Here is an 18914-nt window from a genome sequence, read left to right as displayed (position 1 = left end):
CAAGATGATAGCATCTGGGAAACTGGGTGAAAGATACACAGGGCCACCCTGTACAACTTCCTGTATGTCTATATTATAAAATAAATGGCAGACATGGTGGCTCACACCTATAATCCCAGCACCTTAGGAGGCCAAGGCTGAGGATCACTTTAGGCCAGGAGTCTGAAACCAGCCTGAGCAACATAGTGAGACCCCCATCTCTACAAAAATAAAAATAAAAAATTTAGCTGGGCATGGTGGCATGCACCTATAGTTCTTGCTACTCAGGAGGTTGAGGAGGGAGGATTGTAGTTTGAGATTGCAGTGAGATATGACGACACTGCTGCACTCCATCAGCCAAGACTACAGAGCAAGACCCTGTCTCTAAAAAAACAAGAAGTTTTTTAAAAAGGCTTAATTAAAATTTTTAATTATAAAAATGACAAGCTATGAAAATAAAGGAATGCTTATTGTTTTCTATTTTTATATGCTTTGGGGTTACAGTTGACAAAACTTACATGTGTCCACAATGTCTTGCTGAAATGACTAATACTCAGCTTGTACCATATGTGACTCTCCAGGCAAGTTCAGCAACACCTGAGCGGGTCTATATCCTGTTCAGCTGAGCACACTTCTCAGTGCCGTGCCAGTGTCAAATTGCCATAAGAGTTTCTGAGCACTTACTCCCAGTTTCTCGACTTATTGTGGACCAGCAACAGACCTTTGTAGACCTGCACCAACTCAATGACCACATCCAGCTGTACTGGTGTCCACACGCAGTCTAGAATCTAGTGTTGGGTCAACTGTTGCTCCAGGTCTCCGTGTGAGTTGACAGAGATTTTCATATAAGAAACAGATATGCTATTGTTGGGGCCAGAGAAAGTCTTCTGTTCCTTTCCAGAATTACAGTGCTGCTTTAAGTTCTGCCTCTGGATAACAAACGGGGACACACAAGGACAAATTTATTACTTATTTTGGAGAGCATTTCTTATTATGAATGATTGCTTCCTGCTTTCTCCTGAAAACCTATTAAAATAAGTCTTCCTTATCCATTGGGTAAGTCAAAAATAGTACATTTTCTTGTGAGTGAAAACGAAATCTTTCTGGTTAAATCTTGACATCTCTTTTACTCTTTGTTGCAATCTGTGAATTTGTGTTTTTCGCCCTACGTGGATCATACAAAATTACTGTCATCTTATTACAGTTCAACATCATGGATATAGTGGCCCAAATGAGAGAACAACGTTCTGGCATGATTCAAACAAAGGTAAGCTTTCACCACATACATAATAATAAGATTAATGAATATAAAGGTTAACATTGTCTAACACTTTACCACTTATAAAGTTCTTTTACTGACATAATCTCATTGAATTCCTACTGTTTGAGGTAGACATTAGTTTTGCTTTGGTGCTCTGGTATTCCTGACCAAGTACTTTAAATTCAGAGCAGTAAAGCCTGCTTCACGGGGTCACTCAGATAGAAGGGGAAGAGCCAAGCCTGAAGTTGAGGTCTCCTCATGTCCAAACACATGCCTTGTCCATAATGCCGTACTATTTAAGTAACATCTAAAGTTATTTTTAAAACATTTCTGCATAGCAGTTTGAGATATTTACTTGCTACTAAACTGTCAAAGTTATTGAGATGTCACAAAAAGACATTATTTATGTCACAGATTAGTTAGTAGTCACTGGGAGAGTAGATTAATAGAGTATGGATAATGATAAAAAAAAAAAGTTATGTTAAGCCTTAAGGTAACTAGTTCTAGGCCAAGGACTATATTTTGATCATTTATCTTCCTCATAGTTTTAAAAATGTATTCACATAAAGTTCTTAAGTGTTTATAGTTAAATGTTTGCTCTTTTTAGGAACTTTCCAGTGTGACTGAAAATTACAAATGTGTTTTTTGAAAGTGGGTTCAGATATTCAATTACTTAACATTCTGTTGTTTTTTATATATATGTATATAGGAGCAGTATCACTTTTGTTACGATATTGTGCTTAAAGTTCTTCGGAAACTTCTGACTTTGGATTAAGAAAGACTTCTGTTGCCTCTCACTTGAAATTACCAAGTGGCTTTGAGCCTCCTCCTAAAGAACATGTTCGCACTGTGCTGAAGGGCTTTGCTATGCATACAGTCTGCTTTCTTGGTTTATCAATTTATTTTCTTTCTAAAAGCTCCCTGAAGGGCAACATCATTTGGCTTGGGGTGAACAGTGTTTACTCATTGATCTTGCTAGACAATATCAAAATACCTTCCCACATTTTCCAGTGAAACAGATGTTACATAAAACAGTTGCAGCTTGGCTATTTGGTTGAAGGGATTACAGAGCCCAATAAAGGATTTAAACTATATTCATTAAGATTTTATTTGGAAGGGTGGCTGGAGAGAGCTGAGGATTTCCAGGACTTTATAAGCTCTTATTCTGGGAGAACATAAGGCCAATAAACTACAGGATCACATCATGACCTCTTCCAGGCATTTTTAAGACAGATATCTATTCATATTCTTTAGCTAGAGCCTGTACTTCTAGCTGGCATTTGAATAACCTAGTTTAAAAAAAGTTCAGTTAGGGTGGACTAACTTTGGACACAAATTGGCTTCTATTTCCTGCATTTTCACACTGCTGCCTTCCTACAGCAGCTAGACAAGGACCTGTTGGTCTGGGAAGCATTTCACGGATGGGGAGAGCTCCTCTTGGTGAACAGTCCAAAACTAAAATAGATGTTTATATAGAAAGCCCAAGAGGAGATTTTTGCCAGGCCTGAGTTCTTTCCTATCCCACCCTAGCCCTTAACATATTACTTAGTCTGCTTTGTTAAAAGCAAGTATTACATTTAACTTGCCTCTTACTCTTTGCCCTTTAGCTAACTCATAAAGTTTGATGTAGGCATTATTATATAATTCTGAGTCATTCATGGTATCTCTTATGTTTGATGTATTTTTTAAACTAAGATCTATGATAGTTCTTTTTCCAGAGTTCCGTTAAATCATTTATTTCCATTACTTTCTCACCTCTGTTGAAACATTTAGAAACTGGATTTGGGAACCAGAGTTTGGAAAACCAGATTCATAGTCATGAAAATGGAAACTTGTATATTCTGTTTTTGAAAAGATGGGGCCATTATTACATTAATTTTATTATAGGACTTTGCCTCGTACAATTAATAGTGATATTTTGGGCAAGGAGTTTTGGTGACCAGTTATACCTAATTATAAGCTATAAAACAACAGATATGAGTGTTTATACAGTTTAACTCAGTGGAGATCAGAATATTCTATTTATTGAGAAAATGTTTAATGTTAATCTATAAATCTTGAATTTCTAAGAGGCTTACTTTCTTATTTTGGCTGAATGAGTATATTTGAATTGATTGAATAATTGATAATTCTCATTTTAAATATAATTATATGCCAAAAATATATTTGATGTTAAATCAAATAGATGATTCTGTTTACATTGTTCATATGAATAATAGTCTGTGTTAATTTCATTTTGATAATTGATCCTTAATATTTGTATCTCTAATTTTATTTTCTCTGTGCTACTGTAAAATAATAACTATAATGTATAACAATTTTCTTCAGAAGAATTCTATGCTATTATTAAAATAAAATATTTACTATGTATTGCCTGAAGTATTTTTATCTGGGCCTTGAAATAGTCTTGTAAAGAAAAATTCCACAATGCTTAATGTTAAACATGTCTCTCCTTTAATGTATGCCTCGTATTTTTACAGCTGGACTAATTTTTAGTTTTCCAGGGAAATTAAAGGAGTGAATATGGAAATACTAATTGTATTTGTTTTCCCTTCATTCTTGGAAGGTGAATGCCAAAGTGAAAACTTTTGACTTATTGAAATAATTTTATATCAGTAATGAATCAATTTCTGCCTGCAATATGAATATGAAACTCTCATTGACACCTTTGTGAGTATATGAATGCTAATTTAAAGGAAGTTTTAAAATATTTAAATATAAGCATATACACATTTATTAACTTTCAACTTTAAATACGTATTTTTAAAGTTGTGTGTTCTTGAGGCTTACATGTTAGACCAAAGCTTTTCAGAAATAAACATCATAGATTTTTTTTCTTCCATATTAGAGTTAGTAATTTATCTTCCTTTGGACCTTTTACCCCCAATCTCCTTAGAACATTATTGAATTTTCAGCAAAGTTCACCTTTAGCACTCAAAAGTTATTTTAGTGATTTATTTTTATTGAAAAACCTCAAAGGAAAACACCTTTAAAAAGTCTAAAGCAAAAAACTTTTATTTCCTACTTAATTTTTTTCTAATTCCTGGAAAGAATTCATTTTCTTCTATGTTGTCTTGAGGTTCATGTAATTGAACAAAAAGATTCAGAAAGTCTCTATTAAGTAAAAACAAGTCATCGGTATTCAATGGGGGTGATGAATTGCTCACTGGAACACTCATTTGTCTACAGCCACAACCAAAAACTGGTAATTACTTCATAATAAACAATTTGAATTAGAAGGGATCTTAAAAGATTGAATACAAGCATCATATTTGATATTTGAACGTGATAAAGAACAATTTTTAGAAACCAACAGCAACATCAAATTTGTAGGTGAAAAAATAGAGCCCCCCATTAACAAAACAATACCTCCTGTTAGCACAGTAGCTGAGTATTGCTCCAGAGTTACCTAGCCGATGCAGTAAGACTACAAAAGTGGAAAAATTGCTGTAAATATTGGAAAACTAGAACAAAATGATGTTTTGTTTGTATGTTGTCCACATAGAGATAAGAGACTCAACTCAAAAATAGGATTAGCAAACTTAGGAAGTTAAGATACAAGATGACTATGTAAAAATTAATCTTTCTCTACATCTATTAGTCTGTCTCTTCATCTACAACTAGCAAACTATGGCCCACAGGCCATATCTGACTTCTTGCCTTTTTTTGTAAATAAAGCTTTATGTCCATTTGTTTACATATTGTCTATGGCTGCTTTTGTATTATGGCAATGGCTGAATGAATAGTATCAGCAGAGATCACGTGTCTTATAAAGCCTACAATTTTTACCACCTGGCCCTTTAAAGAAAACGTTTGCCAGCCCCTGTCCTGTATCTTCAACAGGAAAAATATCTCTGTGCAACAGGCATATATAAAATGTATATTTTATAAAATATATGAAATACTTAAGATTAAACTTAACAAGAATGTGACCAGATGATGCTTACATTCTAAATGAACAGTAGATGTATGAAAAGAACCAAGATATTTTTGAGAAAGAAAAATTAACTGGAGGAAAGGGAAAAGGCTTGCCTTAGCAATAGTCAAAGTATTATCTAAAGTCACAGTAATGAAAACAATCTGATTCTGGCACATGGATATATAGATAGATAAATGGAACAAAATAGAGTTGAGCATTACAGACTCGTTTATATTTGTGAATTTATGCTATGGATAGCATTTCAAATACAGAGCTTCAAATACATGAAACAAAAATTGATAGATAAGGTGAAACTGGAAAAATAGGCAAATCCGTAATTAGAGTTTGAGATTTCAGCATTTGTCTCTAAGTAATTGATAGAACAAGTAAACAGAAAATAATATATAAAAGATTTGAATAACCCTTCCAACCTGCTTTACCTAACGGATACTTATAGAACCCTAAACTACAGCAGAATACACATTCTTTTCAAGTGGACATAGAACATTCACCAAAAAACACTATATTTTGGGTCATAGTCTCACTATATTTCAGAAGAATGTAACAATATAAAGTATGGAATTAACTAGAAATCAATAATGTAAAGATATTTTTTAAATTCCAAAATATTTGGAAATTAAACAGCATATTTCTAAATAATATATGAGTCAGAGAAAAAATTAGAAGTTACAAAATATTTGGAACTGAACGAAAATAAAAATGCAACAAAACTTGTAAGATTCATTGACAAAATGTGGGGAGAAAGTCATGCACTTGTTTAGTTCATGCTGAATTTGTTATACCTATGCAAGTGTCTCCACAAGTTTCATGTTAAAAAAGATTCCTGAGCTGAAAACTCAGATATGGAGGAATGCTTGCCTTGAAAGTGATGTTTGAGGGCATGGGAATGGATGAGCTCCACAAGGAAAGTGAGGTGGAGGCCAAGGGCAGAGCGCTGGGGAACTTCAACATTCACTTCGACCGTGATTGCCCTCCAGGGCCTGGCCTAAGAACTATCTCTTCCATGAAGCCTTCTAACACTCATCTCTCCCTCTGCTGATTCCTTCAGCAATGCTTCTCAAACTCTGGTGAAGGACCAGTTTTATTTGCCAACTGATAGACTTGAACACAGCCAAAAGATCCAACAGATATTTACTGGGAGGTGTGGTAGGGCTAAGCTGAGGATGGTGTCTGAAACTGGATGGGCATTGCTCACTTTCAAAGTGCAAAAGTGCAAGGAGCACATGGTAGGGCCTGAAGGGGTTAGAGCAGTGTAGCTCTTACCTGCTTTAAAGGTGACCAGCCATGGCTCCTTCCCAGAACAGAGTCACACTGAGGAGAAACCTTAGAATTAAAATTGAGCAGAATGGAGAGAATGGGCTGAAGAAAAGAGAAGGTCCTATAAAAGTAATTGAGAATAGAGCCAGAAAACCTCAGAAAGCAAGCTTAGTGAACTTGTGAGAGCTGTCTGTCCAAGCCAAGTTTACTTCAGGAAAACCAAATTCACATGGAAACAAGCACTAGAAAATATTATGATCAAATCCCATACAAGTTACCATAAGAAAACAAAGACTGAGGAGCTGAATAGCATCCCTTACAAACAATGAAGGTATACCAGAAAGATATACTCAAAACAGTTCTCAATGGCAAGCAGTTCAGGAAGTCACAGAAAACGATATCCTACTATTTCAAAATGAGCTTAAAGACAATAGGAAAATTGCATAAAGCAGGATGGAACAACAAAAATCAGAACTAGAAAATTTTAAAGCAGTGTGAAAATCAAGAAAGAATTAGAAACAAAAATTAGAAATAAAATCCATAAACTAGAAAAAACAAAAAATTTGATAACTGATGCTTTACAATAAATAGAAAGCTTAAGAGGAATAATTTCAAAACAAAATGGAGAAAGAAAACAGGATTTAAGAGCATAACAAGAATCAATGATAGGGAAAGAAGACTAGTAGATAGATAATAGAAAGTTTAAAGAAGAAAAACCAAAGTAAGGGTTCAGAACAAATTCACTAATTCAAGAAATATTTAGAATAATAATTAAAGAAAATATTACTGAAATAATTGGTTATAAAAGTGTATGTTGAAATATCATAGTACATACTTGAAACCATCAAATGAGTATGACCAATACCAAGGTTTAATACATTTTTACATAAAATTGCTGTAGTTTGAAGAAAGAAAATGGGGGAGGGTTGTGCAAAAGAATATGAGGAAAAGAAAATTAGATTATTGTCAGATTTTTAAGAGTAATGCTTTAATACAAAAGAAGATGGAATAATATAGTTAAAATGTCCAAGGAAAGATTTTTATGAGCCAAATATGTTATATCTAGAAAAACTGACCTTGATGCCCTGGGTGCAAATTGAAATCAACATGCAAGAGCTCAGGAAATATTGTTCCCAAGAGCCATTCCTCAGTAGATGCAGAAACAAAATTCTAATCAAATTTGATATCCATTCTATATTTTAAAAATAAAAATTTTTTGTAAACTTGGAATAGAAGGGAATTACCTTAATCTGCTAGGGGATAGCTACAGCAAACTTATAACAGGAGCACATTTTATGGTAAAACACTGTTTCTGTCCTACAAGTCAAGTACTGTCTTGGACTGGTCTCAAGAATGGATTGGAGTGCAACTGGGGAAACCGAGTCCACCACACAGCCAGGCTTGGAGATAATAACCCCAGGGAAACAACTAAAAGTTCCTTTATGCAAAAGAAGCTATCTTCCTCACTGGTGACAATGCCAAAATTTTTTCAGATATAGAGAGGGAGTGGATTTGGTTAATTACACTCCATAGAGCACCTTTAAAATTCTCTGTCAAGCCTTTCTCTCAGGATCACCACTGAGATGTCAGCAATCGGAACCATCTCTCTTACACATCAGATGTATAGAAGGCATTTCACAGTCCAGACTGAAATATGTATGGCACAGTATTTCATTCTCCAAGAATATACATCTCCAGCAGAGCACAAGACTGCGGTTGCTGAAGGGCTTATTTACCAGGAATTCTGCCTGCATGAAACAGAAAATGAAGTAAACATTAAAGCGAATAGCAACAAAGGACTCAATCAATAGCAACAATGGACTGAGGCTGGCTTTCCAAGAGTCTGAGCCTTACTGTATGGCCTTACAAAACCAAATGGTGCCTGGGTCCTTTCGTTACTTCCCGAGCTGCTTGCGGTTGAGAACTGGGGCATGCTGGGGCCTCACCAGGATGTCTGGGCTGGCATACCTGTGGGGTCAACTTGTTTCTATGAGAGTTCTTATGACCTCTAGGGAAGACAATGACTGGGCCCCTGGCACTGACTGCCACCCCCAGAGCTAGGTGGCATGCCACTTGCTATGACATTAGAGCACAATAGCCATTGCTGACTTCTCAGGTCACATACTGTGTGGGAGAATAACCCAGGCATAAAGAGACTGCCAACACTCTGGACAGAGCCAAAGACCATGAATAAGGGGTTTGTAATAATGTTAGGGAGGCCAAATGTTGAGAAGGGTTGCTCATATTTTTGTCTGGATTTAGACCTTCAGGGAAAGTATGTCAAGTTGAGGCTGGGTAAATGGCATGACAAAGCCAAAACATTATGAGTATGATAAGAACAGATAGCCTGGGGATATTCCATTGTTGGGGGGCGCTCCTCAGGGGTTTCAATGAAAAGAAAAGAGCCCTCAACTCTTTGCTGTAACGATGAGAGCACAGGAACCTGCTGCTTTGAGGCTGGGACAGGAGCCACACCTGCAGCCAGGAGGGTGTTCTGCCAGGGGAATCAGAGTTTGAGGAGTCCAGGGACCCCTGGAGCAGCTGCCTCAAGGGGGTGAGGAGGAGCTTCAGAGTGCTGCACAACACTTGGAGATGGGCTGGGGAGTCCTAAATAGATGAGTGCTGGGGGAGGTGCCTCTGGGTGAGGAGGCTGTGGTTTTGCTCTAGCTTGGCTCTATTGGGACTATTGGTCCAGGAAAGTCACAGAAGTAGCCCTTCTCACGCTCATGTGCACTCTGGTTGCCAACACCCAGATACATGGACATTCGTGCAAGTGTGTATCTCCTGGCACTATGCCACTTGCCCTGTGACACACCTGTCTAATAAGTAGGACAGGTGGGAACATGGTCATATTCCAATTGTCGATGAAAACAAACACTATAAAATATTTGAAGAGATTTAAGCAAATTAGTACCTGAAGAGCCTGGAGAAGAACTTACATGGATAAAATGGCATCACTTCAGCTTTTGGTTATGAAATTAGGAACATAAGGATAAGGAGGAGTGAATTAAATATCCGAAGAGCATAATATAGTGACTAATTTGTTTTGTCTCTTCAGCTAGTGTATAGAAATTTCCTTATGCATAACTTGGTTGATGAGAGTTCATCCTCCAAAAGGTTTTCCAAAATGGGCTCACAAGTTCTATTGTCCTTGATTTCTGGCATTTTTTCAATTTCTTGAGGTTCTTTATATGTACATGACATTTTGGTTCTGTATAATATTCATGTGTCATTCTTTTCTCACTTGGAGGTCTTTGTAGACATTGTTTCACTTACTTTCTCTTTCTCATTCAGTGTTGTTATGGAGGAATCTATTGTGTTAGAAACATAATTCTTATAACCAGAGAGAGTGAGCACATTTTATTGTTTCATTTAGCTTTATAATGACTTGCCAGTGGGAAGGCAGAAGACCTGGGTTGGAGGGCATTAAGAAACAAGAATTGCTTTCCCCAAGCACTGTTGTCGACTCATTTATTTTTTATTTTTGAAAGTTTTAAATTGTATTACGTAAAAGTGAAGAAAAGAGGCATATATTCCACTAGAGTTTGTCATTAATACAAAGTCTTTCACTGACATGCTAAGTTATTTCTTTCTTTTTTAAAAAATGTCAACTTTTAGATTCAGGGGATACATGTGCAGATTTGTTACATGGGTATATTGTGTGATGCTGAGGTTTGGCATATGACTGATCCCACCACCCAGGTAGTCAGCATAGTACTCAATAGGTAATTTTTGAACTCTTGCCTCCCTCCCTCTCTCCCAACTCTAGGAGTCCCCAGTGTTTATTGGTTCCATCTTTATGTCCATGAGTACCCAGTGTTTAGCTCCCACTTATACGTGAGGACATGCAGTATTTGTTTTTTTTGTTCTTCGATTAATTCATTTAGGATAATGGTATCCAGCTGCATCCATGTTGCTGCAAAGGACATGATTTCATTCTTTTTGTGTGGCTGTTTAGTATTTCCTGGTGTGTATGTACCACATTTTCTTTATTCAGTCCACACTGATGGGAATCCAGGTTGATTCCACGTCTTTGCTATTGTAAATTGTGCTGAGATGCACAAACAAGTGCATGTGTCTTTTTGGTGGAATAATTTATTTTTCTTTGGATATATACCCAGTAATGAGATTGCTGAGTTGAATGGTAGCTCTAAGTTCTTTGAGAAATATCCAAACTGCTGTCAACAGTGGCTGAACTAATTACACTCCCAGCAACAATGTATAAGCATTCCCTTTTCTCCACAGCCTCATCAGCATCTGTTATTTTTTGACTTTTTAATAATAGTGATTCTGATTGGTGTGAGATGGTATCTGATTGTGGTTGCGTTTCTCTGATGATTAGTGATATGGAGCATTTTCTCATATGTTTGTTGGCTGCATTTATCTCTTGGTTTGGGAAGTGTCTGTTCATGCCCATACTCATTAACTTCTCTTCAACATAGTACTGGAAGTCCTAGCCAGAGCAATCAGGCAAGAAAAAGAAATAAGAGATAATATGATCATAAACCAAGAAAACCCTAAAGACCCCACCAGAAGGCTCCTAGAACTGATAAACAACTTCTGTAAGGTTTCATCAGACAAAATCAATGTACAAATATCAGTAACATTTCTATACACCAATAACGTTCAATCTGAGAATCAAGAATACAATCCTATTGACAACAGCCACAAAAAATGTCTAGGAATACATCTAACCAAGGAGGTGAAAGATCTCTACAAGGAGAATTACATTACACTGCTGAAAGAAATCACAGATGATGCAAACAAATGGAAGAACATTCCACGCTCATGATTGGAAGAATCAATATCATTTAAATGGTCAACTCACTTTTAAACTCTTTCTGCTACCTTTTTTTGAGGGCCTCTCTCCTTTAGCTTTCCTGTGTGGAAGCCATAGTTTTCATCTATTGTGTATTCTTGAGCTACCTGTTGCTTTCTTTTCTACTATCTTCGAATGGCTGCCTTGGTTGTTCCTTTCCTCTTTGGAAGCCGCTTTTCCTCCTCTCTGCCAGCTGATGCTGACAGTTGGTGTTGAATCAGGGCAGGGGGCAACTCAGATTTTGCTTGTTGTCTCTAAACCCATCCTCACCAACACTGTCCCGTAGGGGCAGGGGTGTCTCTGCTCCTCAGTTTCGAGTAGCATATAGTTTCGGAGGAGTGAATGAATGCAAATACCTGACTTTCACTGTGTGATCTCCTAGTGTTGGGGCGAAGAAGGCCCCCATAATGTCCTTTCACTTTTAGAGAAACTGAGTGCCACCACAGGACCAAGAATAAGTAGCATAAGTGTTGTCACAGAGAACCCTCAGGAGCTTTCCTTTTTCATGGAATGAGAAGAGATGCATTTGAGTTTTCATTCTGCAGTGCCAACTAGGATTATTACATAGATCACATTTGACAGATAGAACAGCACCTCTAGCCCATTCTCTCCCAGGCCATTTTTTGACAGAGGCAAGCTAGTCATGATTAATGCATAGTGGTGGTGGGGGTCACATTTTAACTCATGCTGCTGTCCAAGGTTTTGGGAAATCTGTCAAGCTAATCCTCCTGAATTTTGAAATTCCTGTTTTGCTTCGAAGATTCTGGTAGTAACAGATAGACCCAAGACTTACTAGTTAAAAATGAAATAAGTCATAGCATATGTCAGCTGTGTCTAGAATTCAGCCCTCTATGTGTATAGTTGCTCAAAGATATTAAAGCCCCCTGTCCTGTCTGTCTCAGGGGACTGGAGAAGCTGCCAATGATGATCAAAGGTGACATAAGACTCAGGCCCTGCTGACCCTGGAAGCAGGCCAGGGACAGTTCACTCACCGAGCACAATCGCAACCAAGGAAACACAGGGACAAAGGGAGGACAAAAAGAAATAGACAGTCTTTGAATCAAAATAATGACTCAACTGTGCAGGGCTCCCTTCTCAATACTGTGGTTGGGCTAAGACACTTTTCCTCTTTGACCTGACTTGATTTTTTGTTGGCCTTGCACCACCTTGCACACAGGGTCCTCTGCATGTTCCGCCCATGATGGGAAGTGGGATTGTGGGCATTTCTTGTAAGTAGAAGTGGTTGTCTGTCCTTTCCTGGATAGCAGTAAGAATCTGAAACCCACTCGGTATAATGTCTTTCCTAGGCCAGCATCATTCTGCTCCAACTGGAACACACGCTATTCTTGTGTTCCAGGCTGTGAGAACAAGCCTCAACCCTGCAGGGCTGCTGGGAAGGAAAGGTGTGGGTACCCGGATGGGTCCTTGTTGCTGAGATCAACTTTCATTTGTTTATTTCTCGAGAGAAAGACACCAGGGAGACCAGCACCAGGCTGGGCTTAGAACAGCCATGTCTCCTCTCAGAACTGTTATTCTCCAATAATTCATATAGAACTTCCTTTTACCACCACCCTCGCAATAAGTCAACCCCACCTTGAAAAAAAAAAAAAAAGGACAGAAAACAGATGGCTGTTTTACAAGCTGATTGTTGGGTTGATAATTTCAATAGCTACCTCTGATATTAACCTTGGTTCAAACATATCTCAATCTTTGCCATATTCATTTTGTATTATCAGTACCTAAGGTATTTTCTAGCCCCCAGAAACTCTGCTAAATGAGTGAATAAATAAATATTATGCAAAGTGGTAGCAGAGTGAGCTCATTCTGACTGAATATTGTATATTCATGCCTGTTCCATGCGCAACTTGGAGTTGGAGACAGCTCCAGCATGCTGGAAGCCGGGAACCCACGAAGGAGGCAGCTCCACCCAGAGGGCCTCAATGGCCCTGGCCCTGCAGCACCCGGGACAGGCACCCCTCTCACAGAGCCCAGCATGTGGCTCATGCCCAGAGATTATAAATCAAATCCCTGGAATGCCTTCTGATGGGATCACGCCACAGCTGGAGGAATTTTGTTTTTTTCCCCCCAAACTTAGCACATCATAAAACATAGCCATTTGGGGAATGAGAACAGCCAGGAGGTGTTTTCGCCTTGGAAGCTCTGTTCTGGGAAGGCTGGGAGGGTGCGGTCAGGACTGTGATACAGCCACACAGCCCAGGCAGCTTTGCCAGCAAGCACCCAGAGGGCCTCGCCCCACATTCTGGGCTCCCGCTGGACCAATGGGCTGGCTGCTGTGGCCCAAGGCTAGCCCGAACTAGCAGGAAAAGGCCGTGGCTCCCTCTACAGGGCCACCTCGGATTTGTGACATGCAGGCTTACTGTAAGCGAGTGTGGATTTGTCCTGGATTCGGCACTGAATCCCCGCATCTGTTTCTGAGTCCATCAGCACCTGTACCTGGCCCAGGTAGGTATAATGCACTTCTGGTCCATGATGCCACGGGTGTCCAATACCTGCTTCCTGGCCTTAGACAGCAGCACCCCTACCAGGTCCCTGTCCCGGGTCAGGGCAGGCAGTAGATGGTCTCCATCAATTCCTCCCCTCCCTATGCAGGAACATTGCTCTACTTTCAAGAGGTGGAGTCTTTTCCTGCCCCTTGAATTGGTGGCAAACCTTTGACACTCCCTGACCAATAAAATGTAGACAAAGTGATGATTTTTAAGCCAGTCCTGATTCTGGCCCTTAAGAAGATCAGCAGCTTCTGCTACCCTGGGGAAGCCACCATCGTGCCATAAAGAAGCTAGGACTAGACTAATGCCAAGAGGCCAAGTGAAGAGAAGCCACACGGATGAGCACCCAGGTGTGAAACAGTGATGATATCTGCCCGAGGAGGTTGCTGGCAAGATTGCGTGAGGCCACATGGACAGAGTGCTGAGCATGAACCAGGCACACACTAACAGTTGAGCCAGTGTTCACTTCCTTTCCCCCAGTTATCTTGCCCTTCTGACTCTAGAGAAGCCATCTTTTATTCTGGCAACCCTAGGGCTAGGAGGACAAACTTGAATGAGTAACACTTTGCTGTTCATCCAGCGTGCTGAAGGAGAACACAGTGTTTGTTTAGTGCTGATACACCGCTTCAAATCTAGGCTGACTTGTAAAGCACACATTACATTTGAGAATCGCCTTCTGACCCTTTCTTGAAGCCTTTCCTCAGAGAGCCCAGTGGGCAGTACACCCATGTTACAAATGTGACGGTGACAACCTACAACGCCTAAGATTTGTCCAAAGCAGCCCAGTGAAACCCATAATGGGGTCTATATGTACACATTCACAGCCTGTCGAGGAGAAATTGCACTGGACAGTTGTTAAAAATGGCAAGAAAGGTTTTTGCAGTAGGGGAGGGAGACAAGTATAGAACTACTAAGTTCAACTTTGCATACAGAAAAGACAGCTGAGGATTTAGAGCCAAGGTGCAGGGGTATAGTCAGGGATCAGTGAGTGGAAAATCACTGAGAGGAACCTAATTATATATCAAGGGTTGGGGGGAGTCTCCGTAAAATGAGTTGAACAGGCCGAGGCTAGTCAAGAAGAGGGCTCAAAGGAGACTGACTAAAGTCTGGGAAGGAAGGAGTCCTTGTCGAGCCACACCTTCTATTTATTATCAGATTAAAATTCTCCAATATGTGTAAAACAAATTCTACTTCCATCCATGCATCCTTCCACCCATCCATCCATCCATCCATTCACTTGCTTTCTAGTTTAATTTCCTTTCTTCATTTAGTGAATATTTCCAGATATGTCCTAAGTAAAAGGGGCAGCCTAATAAACAATCTCTCCTATCGTCTATCTATCATCTATCTAATCTATCATCTGTATCTATCTATAATCTACCTATTGTCTATTGATCTATCATCTACTATCTATCCATCATCATCTATATCATCTATCATGTATCTATCGTCTTTCTAGCCTAACATATACACATGCATGTCCAACTTCATACATATATACATATGTGTTTTATATATATGTCTGTATAGATGGTTATATCTACATTAGGTGATAGTATATGAGAGAGAGAGATTTGCGGTTGAAGCAGGCAGTGTGAGAAAGGCGCAGAGGTGAGAAGCAGCATGGTGCATTCAGGGGACTGAAAGCGGATTAGCTTGACTGGAGCCAAGGTCAAGGGGATTGGCCGGCTTAGTTTATGTCCCTTGGGGGACCAAAGGGAAGGAGCAGATGGGACATATTAGCTTCACCAGGCAAAGTCACCTTAATTGGAGGTTTGGGATCGCCAGTGAAACAGATGATAATCCAGCCAACGTGACCTGCAGTCTGCAGGAGGACCCCCCTGCTTAAGCACGGCCCTACAGTCTCCTGAAAGCACCTTTCTTAGACATTTATGTTTTTCAGGACCACCAGTCCCATGAGTCTCAGAAGAAAGAGGGCAAGTACATAAATTACAAAAAAAAAAAAAAAAGTTTTCAAATGCCCTAGGGAGAATCGCTTCATCACAGGCTCCTCAGTGTCTAATCTGTGAGTTTTGCAGTTCCGCAAACCCCAGGAAGAGCACATCCCCTGTAACCTATTATGGGAAACACCAGGCTAAGACAGGGTGTTTCCCAGAGGCTTCCATTTACTATGCTGCCAGGGAGTAAGGTGCTGGCACATCAGCACGCATGTCTTACCCTGGAGGTGGGCAGCATCGTTCATTCTAAGAGTGTCTATACCTCTCTCTGCCCCAGAGGAGGAGCTGCTTAGGAAGCGCACACTCATAGGAGAGGCAGACATGGCAGAAGGCAGGCTGAGGGGCTTGGAGGGAGTGTAAACTGCGGCCAGGACTCAGGCAGGGAGAGATGCCTAAGCTGCGTTTCCAGGAAATAGCCTTGTAGCAGGGCCTTGAGAGAGCTGGGTCTTTGACAGGTGGAGGGGGAAGACGTTCCAGGTGAAAGAGAAAATAGGAGTCACTACGGTACCAGGCAGGAGGTGGGATCCAGTCCAGCAGGTGAAGGACACAGACTTAGACTTGAGGTATTAGATGTGTCAAGTCAGTATAAGTTGGGGTGGTTGGGGGGGCAGCAGGCAAAGCCCTGGCTCTCGATCCCTCCCTTTCCAGCACACACCTGGTGTGTGCATGTGCACATGGTAGCTCTGGCTCACTCAGGCAGTCATTCTTACCTGGGGGAGGGGAAAGGAGAGGGGGTGGAAAGGAAGTATGTACTTTATGAAAAAGCCCCTTGGGTGACTGCGATAGTCCCTATGTTAGCTATCCCTTTTATTTTCTGTATTCTGCTGCTGAGAGTTTGGGGCCTTGCTGCCCCTCCCAGGGCTGCCAATTCCTAAGGACACTGAACAAGTCACCCAAGCGCATGCTTTTCAGACACAGACCAACCAGTCCAGAGCTTACACCCTGAACAGCCTCCTCCAGGGGACTCCCACTCATGACCACTACCCACCTGCCCTAATCACCCAGGGCCAGGTGCCAGATACCTGGGCAGCCCCTGTGCCCAGAGCCCTCTCCTATTATTCAAATTAGCTTCTCCTAGGCCTGTTTACCTTGCCTTGCCTGTTGCTTTTCACAGAAATCTCAATAAAGGCTCTTGCCCACAGATTCCCACTCTCCTTGCCCAAACCCAGTGCTTACTAAACCCAGTGCTTCCCTGTGGGGCTCTGACTGAGGCACCACGCCTCTTGTTTCTAGGGATCTGTGTGGAGGCCTCTTTCTTCCTGACAGTCATTTTAATTCCTGTGTGTCTTACCATACCCGATTAAAACAAATCCCAAATACACTTATGGCAAGCCCTGGGGCTAGGATGATCAGGACAGTCTACTTGATGCCTATTGACCTACGTAATTATTAATAACACCTCCTTCACTTTCAAAAATGTCCCAGTTCAAAATGCTTCAGGACACTGGTATGGGCAAAGACTGTTCCTAGGTAATACCTTAAAAGTAGAGGAAATCAAAGCAAAAATGGACAAATGGGATCATGTCAAGTTAAAAAAATTCTATACAGCAAAGGAAACAAGTAACAAAGCAAAGAGACAGCCTACAGAATGAGAGAAAATATTTGCAAAATATCTATCTAAGAAGAGATTAGTAACCAGAATAGGTAAGGAACTCAAACCACTTAATAGGAATAATAATAATAATAATAATAATCCAATGAAAAAATGAGAAAAATAACTGAATAGACATTTCTCAAAATAAGACATACAAATGGCCAACAGATATATGAAAAAGTGCTAAACGTCACTAATCATCAGAGAAATGCAAATCAAAATAATGCAATATCATCTTGTCACAGTTAAAATGGCTATTATCAAGAAGACAAAAAGTAGCATGCTGGCAAAGATGTGAAGAAAGGAGAACATTCTTACACCGTTGGTGGGAATGTAAATTACTACAGTCATTATGGAAAACAGCATGGTGATTCCTCAAAAAAACTAAAAATAGTCCTGTATGACTCAGCCATTCCACAACTGGGTATCTATCCAAAAGAAAAGAAACTGGTATATCAAAGAGATATCTGCACTCTCACATTCATTGCAGCACTATTCACAATAGCCAAGATATGAAATCATCCTATGTCCATCAATGGATGCATGAAGAAACTGCCATGCATATACACAATGGAATATTGTTCAGCCTTTAAAAAGAAGAAAATCCTGCCATTTGCTTCAAAAAGGATGGGCCTAGAAGACATACGAAGCAATAAGCCAGTCACAGAAGGACAAATACTGAATAATGTCACTTATATAAGGCATCTAAGATAGTCAAACTCATAGAAACAGTAGAATGGTGGCTGCCGGGGCTGGTGAGGGGAAGAAATGGGGAATTGTTTTTCAAGGTATAAAGTTTCTGTTATGCAAGATGAGTAAGTTCTGGAGATCTGCTGTACAGCATAGTACCTATGGTTAACAATATAATATTGTGCATTTTAAAATACATTAAGAGGACAGAGTTCATGTTAAGTGTTCTTACAAAAAAACATGACTTACAGAAGTACACAAATTTTTGGAGGTGATGACTATGTTTAGTTCCTTAGTTGTGGTGATGGTGTGTGCATATGTCCAAACTCATCAAGATGTATACATTAAATATGTGCAATTTTCTGTGTATCGTTTCTATCTCAATACAGCTAAAAAATAAAACTTTAAGAAGTTAGAAGACAGAAAACTGGAAGAAGTTGGAAGACAGAAAAATGGAAGGAGGTCAGGAAGGAATCAGGAAGCTGAGAGATTTAGAGTCCAGAGGGAAATGTTTGTTTCAAAAAGAGGAAGGGTATTTCTCAGAGAAAGACACACTGGGGAAAGATAAGAGACATTCTGAGGAGAAGGGGAGAGAAGGTGAGAATGTCATTAGAGGATGAAATTCTCAATAAATTATAAAGTGAATTCACCTGGTATGAGTTTGGGACGTGGGGGCGGATTTGTGGACTGGGGAAAAAGAAGGAGATTGGGAACATCTGTTGGGATGCTAGCAAGGGATGAAGAGCTGGGCTGTGCAGCAGCCTGGGGGGCTGGTGGGGGTTCCCTGGCTTGTCAAGGAGCCAAGGCACACAGTTGCACAGCTTCCCCTCCATGTTGCACTGGCCAGGAGATACAGGAAGGCAGGTGATGGCTTATCCATGGTTGGTTCCTGACAAGGCAGCCACAGAA

The 18914-nt window shown here is 40.0% G+C and overlaps 1 protein-coding gene across 11 annotated transcripts in view; it reads left to right on the top strand.

Moving 5' to 3' along the window:
• The window catches only part of PTPN20 (protein tyrosine phosphatase non-receptor type 20), a 115768-nt gene extending 97118 nt beyond the window's left edge, over positions 1–18650 (top strand). For 8 of the 11 annotated variants that reach the window (XM_021943299.1, XM_009214428.3, XM_009214430.3 and 5 more), the window contains 2 exons: positions 1184–1246; positions 1950–3608. In XM_021943299.1, coding sequence (XP_021798991.1) covers positions 1184–1246; positions 1950–2015 — 129 coding nt within the window. In that variant the 3' untranslated portion in view covers positions 2016–3608. Of the gene's footprint in view, positions 1–880; positions 1036–1183; positions 1247–1949; positions 3609–3806; positions 5065–18394 lie in introns of those variants that run through there. The other 3 variants (XR_001906328.2, XR_002524277.1, XM_031652338.1) reach the window with 3 other exon arrangements.
• Positions 18651–18914: the final 264 nt, after the last annotated feature.

The sequence above is a fragment of the Papio anubis genome, chromosome 11 (genome assembly GCF_008728515.1).
Source record: "Papio anubis isolate 15944 chromosome 11, Panubis1.0, whole genome shotgun sequence".
Taxonomy (NCBI): Eukaryota; Metazoa; Chordata; class Mammalia; order Primates; family Cercopithecidae; genus Papio; species Papio anubis.
The sequence above is the reverse complement of the archived record's forward strand: the minus strand, read 5'-3'. Positions and strand labels throughout refer to the sequence as shown.